Below are 11,835 nucleotides of genomic sequence, written 5' to 3'. Positions count from 1 at the left end.
ATGTTTTTTTCTCATTCCTCCTTGGTTGGAGCGCAGCTCCCCGCTGGTGGGATGAGCCCCACCCCACCCCGGCCGGGCCCCAAGCTGGGCAGCGAGCATTGCGAAGGGGGTTACTGTGGGTTGATGTTTGATGCCTTGGGGAGACCTTCACTGAATCAGCCCAGAGCCCCACCCCCCACCCCCGCCTGATCGCTGGGGTCTCAACCACATCCCGCCCAAATAACAGGGGACACTGCCCAATAGCTGGCTGTGGCAGGGAAACTGAGGCCTGCAAACTCAGCCGGGGATGGGGGTGGGGGGCATAACTGGTTGAGCTGAGAGGGAGCAGGAGGGTCCAGTGCAGAAACCCAGGAATCAGGACTCTTGGGTTCTCTCCCAGCTCTGGGAGGGGAGTGGGGTCAAAGGGTTAGAGCTGGGGGGGCTGGGAGCCAGGACTCCTGGGTTCTCTCCCCAGCTCTGGGAGGGGAGTGGGGGCTGGTGGGTCAGAGCAGGGGGGGCAGGGAGCCAGGACTCCTGGGTTCTATCTCCAGCTCTGGGAGGGGAGCGGGGTCTGGTGGGTTAGAGCAGGGGGGGCTGGGAGCCAGGACTCCTGGGTTCTATCTCCAGCTCTGGGAGGGGAGCGGGGTCTGGTGGGTTAGAGCGGGGGGGGGGGGCTGGGAGCCAGGACTCCTGGGTTCTCTCCCCGGCATTGGGAGGGGAGTGGGGGCTGGTGGGTCAGAGCAGGGGGGCTGGGAGCCAGGACTCTGGGAGAGCAGTGGGGTCTAGTACTTAGAGCAGGGAGCTGGGGCCAGGACTCCGGGGTCTAGCGCCTGTCGCTGACTCCGGGATGACATACTTAGCGGTAAGAAAATACCTTGGGGTTTGTTGGGTTTGGGGAGGGGGCGCGAAGGGGGATTTGGGAGCCGCAGGGTGTTGAACAATGGAGGCATCACTCTCTGTGGGGAGCCACAGGGAGCCAAGGAGCTGGTACGATCCCTGGGTCCCGCTGCCCCCCCACCCCACCCCCGGTATCGCTTCTGCTTTCGCGGGGAGGCAGCGATTTCGCAGTAACTGGCCTCGGGCTGCGATGACATCGTGCTCAGCTGGGGCTGGAGCTGACACCATCCCCGGGGGTGCTACCTGCCGTCCCAGGGGAAACCCCACCTGCCCGTTGAGTCACCTGCAGCCCATAAATACAGCCCGGGCTCAGCCCAGCGCCCCACACACCAACCCACGGGGACACAGCGACATGCCGAACCTCAGGAGCCACTGGTCCAGCGCCCTCCTTTGCTTCCTGGGGCTGCTGGCTGCGTCCCGGGAGAGGGTCCTGCCGGGGGGCCCCGGCCCCGACTGGCAGCGCTGCAAGCATTTCTCCAGCCAGGTCAACAAGCTGGCTTGGGACCTCGAGGGCCACATGAGCTTGGTGAGCGGGGCCGGGCAGGGACTGACGGGGGGGGGGCTACTGGGGGCCAGAGAGGGGGGGCAGGGGAGCCCCTGCCGGCTGGAGGCGGATGGTGTGGGGGGGCCGCGCCGTCTGGGCTCCAGGGTCCCAGCCACAGATGGCCCTGCCCTGCCTCACAGCCACGGGGATGGGCTTGACCTCTGCAGGGCAGGCAGAGCTGACCCAGCTGGGGGCACTCGCCCGGCTGCTGTCTGGCCGTGGGTCCAGCCCCGGCAGCGGCGCGACGGTCAGCGAGAAAGGGGCTTTCAGCACATGGGCAGCGCCAGCGCCAGGAGCGACAAAACACAGGGGGCTGGACGGATGGGTTTCTAGGATGGACAGACAGATGGGAGGAGGGTGAAGATATGGGGTGGGACGGCTGGGGGCGCATGGCTAGAGACAGACAGATGTGGGGGGGTGGACAGGCTGCGGGTGGAACATGTCCAGTGACGGACAGACAGACGGGGTGTATGTGGACAGGCTGCGGGGTGGGGCGTGTCCAGTGACGGACAGACGGGGTGTGTGTGGACGGGCTGGGGGGGACGTGTCCAGTGATGGATGGACAGACAGGGTGTGTGTGGACAGGCTGCGAGTGGGACATGTCCAGTGATGGACGGACAGACGGGGTGTGTGTGGACAGGCTGGGGGAACGTGTCCAGTGATGGATGGACAGACGGGGTGTATGTGGACAGGCTGGGGGGGCGTGAACAGTGACGGACGGACAGACCGGGTGTGTGTGGACAGGCTGCGGGTGGAACATGTCCAGTGACGGACAGACAGACGGGGTATATGTGGACAGGCTGCGGGGTGGGGCGTGTCCAGTGACGGACAGACGGGGTGTGTGTGGACGGGCTGGGGGGGACGTGTCCAGTGATGGATGGACAGACAGGGTGTGTGTGGACAGGCTGCGAGTGGGACATGTCCAGTGATGGACGGACAGACGGGGTGTGTGTGGACAGGCTGGGGGAACGTGTCCAGTGACGGACGAACAGATGGGGGGGGGTGTGGACAGGCTGGAGGGGCGTGTCCAGTGACGGACGAACAGATGGGGGGGCGTGTGGACAGGCTGGAGGGGCGTGTCCAGTGACGGACGAACAGATGGGGGGGCGTGTGGACAGGCTGGAGGGGCGTGTCCAGTGATGGATGGACAGACGGGGTGTATGTGGACAGGCTGGAGGGGCGTGTTCAGTGACGGACGGACAGATGGGGGGGCGTGTGGACAGGCTGGAGGGGCGTGTCCAGTGATGGATGGACAGACGGGGTGTGTGTGGACAGGCTGGAGGGGCGTGTCCAGTGACGGACGGACAGATGGGGGGGCGTGTGGACAGGCTGGAGGGGCGTGTCCAGTGATGGATGGACAGACGGGGTGTGTGTGGACAGGCTGGAGGGGCGTGTCCAGTGACGGACGGACAGACGGGGGGGCGTGTGGACAGGCTGGGGGAACGTGACCGCTCCAGGAAGCAGCTCCAGAAATTCACAAGGTGTCTAAAAAAACCCAGCGCATGGGACTATCCCGGTTCTGAGCTGGGCCTTTCCTGGGCTGGGAGGCGCCAGCCTCGGACAACTTGGAGGGCAGGGGGAGGGGCTGGTATTGCATCCATCTAGGGGGTGACCCCCCGAGCCTTGGGCCCCGGGAAGGAGGGGGGCGAGCAGGGGCAGGTGCACAGAGGAGTGTGCAGCAGCTGAATGGGAATGAATGGGGGGGGGGAAATGGCTGCGGATGGGAGCCATGGGGACGTCTGGAGAGATGGACGGAGGTGGGGAGCAGCTGGGGGTGATGGATGGAAGTGGGGAGCTGTGGGGGCCCCAGCTGCGGCAATGGATGGAGGGGGGCTGTGGGGGGAGCGGCTGTGGCGATGGATGGAGGGGGGCTGTGGGGGGAGCGGCTGTGGCAATGGATGGAGGGGGGCTGTGGGGGGAGCGGCTGTGGCGATGGACGGAGGGGGGCTGTGGGGGGAGCGGCTGTGGCGATGGATGGAGGCGAGCTGTGGGGGGCCCTGGCTGTGGCGATGGATGGAGGGGGGCTGTGGGGGAAGCGGCTGTGGCGATGGATGGAGGGGGGCTGTGGGGGAAGCGGCTGTGGCAATGGATGGAGGCGAGCTGTGGGGGGCCCTGGCTGTGGCGATGGATGGAGGGGGGCTGTGGGGGGAGCGGCTGTGGCGATGGATGGAAGTGGGGGGAGCGGCTGTGGCAATGGATGGAGGGGAGCTGTGGGGGGGAGCGGCTGCGGCGATGGACGGAGGGGAGCTGTGGGGGGGAGCGGCTGCGGCGATGGACGGAGGGGAGCTGTGGGGGGAGCGGCTGCGGCGATGGACGGAGGGGAGCTGTGGGGGGAGCGGCTGCGGCGATGGACGGAGGGGAGCTGTGGGGGGAGCGGCTGCGGCGATGGACGGAGGGGAGCTGTGGGGGGAGCGGCTGCGGCGATGGACGGAGGGGAGCTGTGGGGGGAGCGGCTGGGCAATGGACGGAGGGGGGCTGTGGGGGGAGCGGCTGCGGCGATGGACGGAGGGGGGCTGTGGGGGGAGCGGCTGCGGCGATGGACGGAGGGGGGCTGTGGGGGGAGCGGCTGTGGCGATGGATGGAAGTGGGGGGAGCGGCTGTGGCAATGGATGGAGGGGAGCTGTGGGGGGGAGCGGCTGTGGCGATGGATGGAGGGGAGCTGTGGGGGGAGCGGCTGCGGCGATGGACGGAGGGGGGCTGTGGGGGGAGCGGCTGTGGCGATGGATGGAGGGGAGCTGTGGGGGGAGCGGCTGCGGCGATGGACGGAGGGGGGCTGTGGGGGGAGCGGCTGTGGCGATGGATGGAAGTGGGGGGAGCGGCTGCGGCAATGGACGGAGGGGAGCTGTGGGGGGAGCGGCTGCGGCGATGGACGGAGGGGAGCTGTGGGGGGAGCGGCTGCGGCGATGGACGGAGGGGGGCTGTGGGGGGAGCGGCTGCGGCGATGGACGGAGGGGGGCTGTGGGGGGAGCGGCTGCGGCGATGGACGGAGGGGGCCTGTGGGGGGAGCGGCTGCGGCGATGGACGGAGGGGAGCTGGGGGTGGGCCCTGGCTGCGGCAATGGATGGAGGGGAGCTGTGGGGGGAGCGGCTGTGGCGATGGACGGAGGGGAGCTGTGGGGGGCCTGGCTGTGGCGATGGATGGAGGGGAGCTGTGGGGGGAGCGGCTGTGGCGATGGATGGAGGGGAGCTGTGGGGGGAGCGGCTGCGGCGATGGACGGAGGGGGGCTGTGGGGGGAGCGGCTGTGGCGATGGATGGAAGTGGGGGGAGCGGCTGTGGCAATGGATGGAGGGGAGCTGTGGGGGGAGCGGCTGCGGCGATGGACGGAGGGGAGCTGGGGGGGGGCCCTGGCTGCGGCAATGGATGGAGGGGAGCTGTGGGGGGAGCGGCTGTGGCGATGGACGGAGGGGAGCTGTGGGGGGCCTGGCTGTGGCGATGGATGGAGGGGAGCTGTGGGGGGAGCGGCTGTGGCAATGGATGGAGGGGAGCTGTGGGGGGAGCGGCTGTGGCGATGGATGGAGGGGAGCTTTGGGGGGAGCGGCTGCGGCGATGGACGGAGGGGGGCTGTGGGGGGAGCGGCTGTGGCGATGGATGGAAGTGGGGGGAGCGGCTGTGGCAATGGATGGAGGGGAGCTGTGGGGGGAGCGGCTGTGGCGATGGATGGAGGGGAGCTGTGGGGGGAGCGGCTGCGGCGATGGACGGAGGGGGGCTGTGGGGGGAGCGGCTGTGGCGATGGATGGAGGGGAGCTGTGGGGGGAGCGGCTGCGGCGATGGACGGAGGGGGGCTGTGGGGGGAGCGGCTGTGGCGATGGATGGAAGTGGGGGGAGCGGCTGCGGCAATGGACGGAGGGGAGCTGTAGGGGGAGCGGCTGCGGCGATGGACGGAGGGGGGCTGTGGGGGGAGCGGCTGCGGCGATGGACGGAGGGGGGCTGTGGGGGGAGCGGCTGCGGCGATGGACGGAGGGGAGCTGGGGGGGGGGCCCTGGCTGCGGCAATGGATGGAGGGGAGCTGTGGGGGGAGCGGCTGCGGCAATGGATGGAGGGGAAGCTGGGGGGGGCCCTGGCTGTGGCGATGGATGGAAGTGGGGGGAGCGGCTGCGGCAATGGATGGAGGGGAGCTGTGGGGGGGAGCGGCTGTGGCGATGGATGGAGGGGAGCTGTGGGGGGAGGGGCTGTGGCAATGGATGGAGGGGAAGCTGGGGGGGGCCCTGGCTGCAGCAATGGACGGAGGGGGGCTGTGGGGGGAGCGGCTGCGGCAATGGATGGAGGGGAAGCTGGGGGGGGCCCTGGCTGTGCCGATGGACGGAGGGGGGCTGTGGGGGGAGCGGCTGTGGCGATGGACGGAGGGGGGCTGTGGGGGGAGCGGCTGCGGCGATGGACGGAGGGGGGCTGTGGGGGGAGCGGCTGCGGCGATGGATGGAGGTGAGCTGTGGGGGGCCTGGCTGCGGCGATGGATGGAAGTGGGGGGAGCGGCTGTGGCAATGGATGGAGGGGGGGGCTGTGGGGGGCCTGGCTGCAGCAATGGACGGAGGCTGGGGGGCTGCGATGATGGACGGAGGGGGGAAGCTGGGGGGGCCTGGCTGCGGTGATGGACGGAGGGGGGAAGCTTGGGGGGCTGTGGCGATGGATGGAGGGGAGCTGTGGGGGGAGCGGCTGCGGCGATGGACGGAGGGGGGCTGTGGGGGGAGCGGCTGTGGCGATGGATGGAAGTGGGGGGAGCGGCTGCGGCAATGGACGGAGGGGAGCTGTAGGGGGAGCGGCTGCGGCGATGGACGGAGGGGGGCTGTGGGGGGAGCGGCTGCGGCGATGGACGGAGGGGGGCTGTGGGGGGAGCGGCTGCGGCGATGGACGGAGGGGAGCTGGGGGGGGGGCCCTGGCTGCGGCAATGGATGGAGGGGAGCTGTGGGGGGAGCGGCTGCGGCAATGGATGGAGGGGAAGCTGGGGGGGGCCCTGGCTGTGGCGATGGATGGAAGTGGGGGGAGCGGCTGCGGCAATGGATGGAGGGGAGCTGTGGGGGGGAGCGGCTGTGGCGATGGATGGAGGGGAGCTGTGGGGGGAGGGGCTGTGGCAATGGATGGAGGGGAAGCTGGGGGGGGCCCTGGCTGCAGCAATGGACGGAGGGGGGCTGTGGGGGGAGCGGCTGCGGCAATGGATGGAGGGGAAGCTGGGGGGGGCCCTGGCTGTGGCGATGGACGGAGGGGGGCTGTGGGGGGAGCGGCTGTGGCGATGGACGGAGGGGGGCTGTGGGGGGAGCGGCTGCGGCGATGGACGGAGGGGGGCTGTGGGGGGAGCGGCTGCGGCGATGGATGGAGGTGAGCTGTGGGGGGCCTGGCTGCGGCGATGGATGGAAGTGGGGGGAGCGGCTGTGGCAATGGATGGAGGGGGGGCTGTGGGGGGCCTGGCTGCAGCAATGGACGGAGGCTGGGGGGCTGCGATGATGGACGGAGGGGGGAAGCTGGGGGGGCCTGGCTGCGGTGATGGACGGAGGGGGGAAGCTGGGGGGGCTGTGGCGATGGATGGAGGGGAGCTGTGGGGGGAGCGGCTGCGGCGATGGATGGAGGGGAGCTGTGGGGGGAGCGGCTGCGGCGATGGATGGAAGTGGGGGGAGCGGCTGCGGCGATGGATGGAGAGGGGCTGTGGCGATGGACGGAGGGGAGCTGTGGGGGGAGCGGCTGCGGCGATGGACGGAGGGGAGCTGTGGGGGGAGCGGCTGCGGCGATGGACGGAGGGGAGCTGTGGGGGGAGCGGCTGCGGCGATGGACGGAGGGGAGCTGTGGGGGGGAGCGGCTGTGGCGATGGACGGAGGGGAGCTGTGGGGGGAGCGGCTGCGGCGATGGACGGAGGGGAGCTGTGGGGGGAGCGGCTGTGGCGATGGATGGAGGGGAGCTGTGGGGGGAGCGGCTGTGGCGATGGATGGAGGGGAGCTGTGGGGAGGAGCGGCTGTGGCGATGGACGGAGGGGAAGCTGGGGGGGGCCCTGGCTGTGGCGATGGACGGAGGGGAAGCTGGGGGGGGCCCTGGCTGTGGCGATGGACGGAGGGGGGCTGTGGGGGGAGCGGCTGTGGCGATGGACGGAGGGGGGCTGTGGGGGGAGCGGCTGCGGCGATGGACGGAGGGGAGCTGTGGGGGGAGCGGCTGCGGCGATGGACGGAGGGAAGCTGTGGGGGGAGCGGCTGCGGCGATGGACGGAGGGGAGCTGTGGGGGGAGCGGCTGCGGCGATGGACGGAGGGGAGCTGTGGGGGGAGCGGCTGCGGCGATGGACGGAGGGGAGCTGTGGGGGGAGCGGCTGCGGCGATGGACGGAGGGGAGCTGTGGGGGGAGCGGCTGCGGCGATGGACGGAGGGGAGCTGTGGGGGGAGCGGCTGCGGCGATGGACGGAGGGGAGCTGTGGGGGGGAGCGGCTGTGGCGATGGACGGAGGGGAGCTGTGGGGGGAGCGGCTGCGGCGATGGACGGAGGGGAGCTGTGGGGGGAGCGGCTGTGGCGATGGATGGAGGGGAGCTGTGGGGGGAGCGGCTGTGGCGATGGATGGAGGGGAGCTGTGGGGAGGAGCGGCTGTGGCGATGGACGGAGGGGAAGCTGGGGGGGGCCCTGGCTGTGGCGATGGACGGAGGGGAAGCTGGGGGGGGCCCTGGCTGTGGCGATGGATGGAGGGGGGCTGTGGGGGGAGCGGCTGCGGCGATGGACGGAGGGGGGCTGTGGGGGGAGCGGCTGCGGCGATGGACGGAGGGGAGCTGTGGGGGGAGCGGCTGCGGCGATGGACGGAGGGGAGCTGTGGGGGGAGCGGCTGCGGCGATGGACGGAGGGGAGCTGTGGGGGGAGCGGCTGCGGCGATGGACGGAGGGAAGCTGTGGGGGGAGCGGCTGCGGCGATGGACGGAGGGGAGCTGTGGGGGGGAGCGGCTGTGGCGATGGACGGAGGGGAGCTGTGGGGGGAGCGGCTGCGGCGATGGACGGAGGGGAGCTGTGGGGGGAGCGGCTGTGGCGATGGATGGAGGGGAGCTGTGGGGGGAGCGGCTGTGGCGATGGATGGAGGGGAGCTGTGGGGAGGAGCGGCTGTGGCGATGGACGGAGGGGAAGCTGGGGGGGGCCCTGGCTGTGGCGATGGACGGAGGGGAAGCTGGGGGGGGCCCTGGCTGTGGCGATGGATGGAGGGGGGCTGTGGGGGGAGCGGCTGTGGCGATGGACGGAGGGGGGCTGTGGGGGGAGCGGCTGTGGCGATGGATGGAGGGGAGCGGCTGTGGCGATGGATGGAGGGGAGCTGTGGGGAGGAGCGGCTGTGGCGATGGACGGAGGGGAAGCTGGGGGGGGCCCTGGCTGTGGCGATGGACGGAGGGGGGCTGTGGGGGGAGCGGCTGCGGCGATGGACGGAGGGGAGCTGTGGGGGGAGCGGCTGCGGCGATGGACGGAGGGGAGCTGTGGGGGGAGCGGCTGCGGCGATGGACGGAGGGGAGCTGTGGGGGGGAGCGGCTGTGGCGATGGACGGAGGGGAGCTGTGGGGGGAGCGGCTGTGGCGATGGACGGAGGGGAGCTGTGGGGGGAGCGGCTGTGGCGATGGATGGAGGGGAGCTGTGGGGAGGAGCGGCTGTGGCGATGGACGGAGGGGAAGCTGGGGGGGGCCCTGGCTGTGGCGATGGACGGAGGGGAAGCTGGGGGGGGCCCTGGCTGTGGCGATGGATGGAGGGGGGCTGTGGGGGGAGCGGCTGTGGCGATGGACGGAGGGGGGCTGTGGGGGGAGCGGCTGTGGCGATGGATGGAGGGGAGCTGTGGGGGGAGCGGCTGTGGCGATGGATGGAGGGGAGCTGTGGGGAGGAGCGGCTGTGGCGATGGACGGAGGGGAAGCTGGGGGGGGCCCTGGCTGTGGCGATGGACGGAGGGGGGCTGTGGGGGGAGCGGCTGCGGCGATGGACGGAGGGGAGCTGTGGGGGGAGCGGCTGCGGCGATGGACGGAGGGGAAGTTGGGGGGGGCCCTGGCTGTGGCGATGGACGGAGGGGGGCTGTGGGGGGAGCGGCTGCGGCGATGGACGGAGGGGAGCTGTGGGGGGAGCGGCTGCGGCGATGGACGGAGGGGGGCTGTGGGGGGAGCGGCTGCGGCGATGGACGGAGGGGAGCTGTGGGGGGAGCGGCTGCGGCGATGGACGGAGGGGAGCTGTGGGGGGAGCGGCTGTGGCGATGGATGGAGGGGAGCTGTGGGGGGAGCGGCTGTGGCGATGGATGGAAGTGGGGGGAGCGGCTGTGGCAATGGATGGAGGGGGGCTGTGGGGGGAGCGGCTGTCCCCAGCCCCAGGCTGACCCCGAGCTCTGCTGTCCCCAACCAGGTGAACCTGGTGGAGGAGAAGCCCAGCGAGGACCTGAGCCCCCAGATCCGGTGCAGCGACAACTGCGACCCCGCCAAGCTGGGCTCTGACCAGGTACCAGCCGGACGGCCCCCAGGGTGGGGGGACGGATTGGCGAGCTGGGGGCAGAGGGGGAAGGGCAGATGGGCGAGCTGGAGGGATGGGGGGGGAAGGGCAGATGGGCCAGTTGGGGGGGGAAGATGGGCTAGCTGAAGGGATGGGGGGGGGAAGGGCAGATAGGAAGCTGGGGGGCAGGGCAGGAGAGAGATGTAGAAAATAATCATTCAGCCCCCCCTCAAATAACGTGCTCAGTGAACGAGGGGGACGGCGGGGCGGGGGGAGGGCTGATCTCCCCCCATAGCCGGGCCGGGGTCTCCCCCAGCCACGATCCCCCTGGACTCGGGAACAAGCCCCTAGTTGGGGGTGGGGAGCAGCAGGGATGGGGGGGTCCTAATGGAGTGGGAGCCAGAGACACCCCCCCCCGACACCACCTCATACCCCTTCCCACCCCCAGAGCTGCCTGCGCCGGATCCGCAAGGCCCTGCAGCATTACCAGGCACTGCTGGGCTCCGACGTCTTCGCCGAGTTGGGGGGCCCCAACACCAGCCCCGTGGCCACACTACAGGGCGCCCTGGCCCAGCTGACCAGCCTCGTCCAGGTGAGAGGGGCCCCGCGCCGCGGGATCCAACGGCCCTGGGGGGGGGGAGGGCTGGGGCCCACACCCCACGCGGGGCAGGGGGAATAACCCCCCAGCAGCAGCCAGGGACCCCTGTCGGCTCCAGCAAGCAACCTTAGGGGGGGCCCCTCCAGGCCTTGGTGCCACCAAGCGCCCTGTGCCATCTTCTAAGGCCTGTGCCAGCCTGGGGGGGGGGGGTAGGGCTGGTTCCAGCTCCTGGGCCGGGGGCCACAGCGCCCAGTGTAACCCCACTGTCCTTTCGCCCAGCAGGACGGCAGCTTCACCGAGGGGTCGGGGACCCCGCCGCAGCAGAGCCAGCCCTGGGAACGGCCCCTGCTGCGGCGCCGGATCCTCCACCAGCTCCGCTCCTTCTCAGCCGTGATGGCACGGGTCTTCGCCCACAGCGCGGCCACCCGCTAGGCTGGGGGGAGCATTTACCCAGGAGCCACGGAGCCGATTCCACCCCAGCCGCGGATGCCCGGTGAAGCCAACCCTAAGCTCCGCCCGCTTCTGGACTCTGTTTGGCGTAAAACGCCACCCCCCCCACCCCGTGTATTTATTGCCCGGCCAGCGGGTTATTTATGAGCAGCCGCTGTCTATTTATGCCCCCGCGGGGTGGCTATTTATGCTATTTATCGGCTCCCCAGCCGCCAGGGCCTATTAAAGAGGTTTGATTTGTACAGACCGGCTTACGCCTTGTGCTGTTCGGGGGGTTTATTACACATCTAGGAAGCCCTTGGGGCAGCACAAAGAATTGGAAAGTCCTTGGGGGTCACTCCAGAGCCCAACGCCGAAGGGTCCGCGGCTTCCAGCAGCCCGCACTTAACAACGGTCCTTGGCCCCCCTCAGTCCTGTCTTCTGTTCCCGGGCAAACCTCAGCACCTGGCCTTCCTCCTCCTTGGCTCGTTGTTCTCCAGCTGGTCGCACCTGGCCGGCTTCCTGCAGAGGGTCAGCCAACCAGGGGCAATAGTTGCTAGGATCCAAATGCCCGGGCCGTTGTCTTCTGGACCTCTCCGGGGCAAGGGGCCCAGGCCCCAGCCAGCCAGGCATCGTCAGTCACACCTGGGTCGCTGCACGGAGTAAACCTCCCCCCATGTCCCCACACCTAGTTAACTATGCAGCACCTGGGGAAACTGAGGCACACACAGTCATCATACAAAATATTATGAAAAATTCCCAGCCACATGACTGGCACCGGGTGGGGTGGGGGAGCTGGGGGTTGCAAGGGCCACAGCACCCTTGGGCCACCAAGCTCAGGACAGGACCATCTCAGAGACCAACACCCAGCCCCCCACCCCAGCCTCCCTGCAGCAGCTCCCCGGGAATGGGTCAGGGCCTCTCCAAGGACAGTGCTGGGGGCAGGGGCATCGTCCTCCCTGCTCAGCCCCCCCCCCCACTTCGGGAGGA

General features: G+C 70.2%; 1 protein-coding gene across 1 annotated transcript; it reads left to right on the top strand.

Moving 5' to 3' along the window:
• The first annotated feature begins 1,228 nt into the window (after positions 1 to 1,228).
• On the top strand, positions 1,229 to 10,848 carry IL23A (interleukin 23 subunit alpha). Its single transcript, XM_065419250.1, has 4 exons — positions 1,229 to 1,402; positions 9,735 to 9,827; positions 10,267 to 10,410; positions 10,699 to 10,848. Exons 1-4 carry the CDS (start codon positions 1,229 to 1,231, stop codon positions 10,846 to 10,848), a joined length of 561 nt encoding a protein of 186 aa, XP_065275322.1.
• Positions 10,849 to 11,835: the final 987 nt, after the last annotated feature.

This window comes from Emys orbicularis, chromosome 19, assembly GCF_028017835.1.
Source record: "Emys orbicularis isolate rEmyOrb1 chromosome 19, rEmyOrb1.hap1, whole genome shotgun sequence".
Taxonomy (NCBI): domain Eukaryota; kingdom Metazoa; phylum Chordata; order Testudines; family Emydidae; genus Emys; species Emys orbicularis.
Note: the sequence above shows the minus strand (reverse complement) of the source record. Positions and strands in the feature narration are given on the sequence as shown.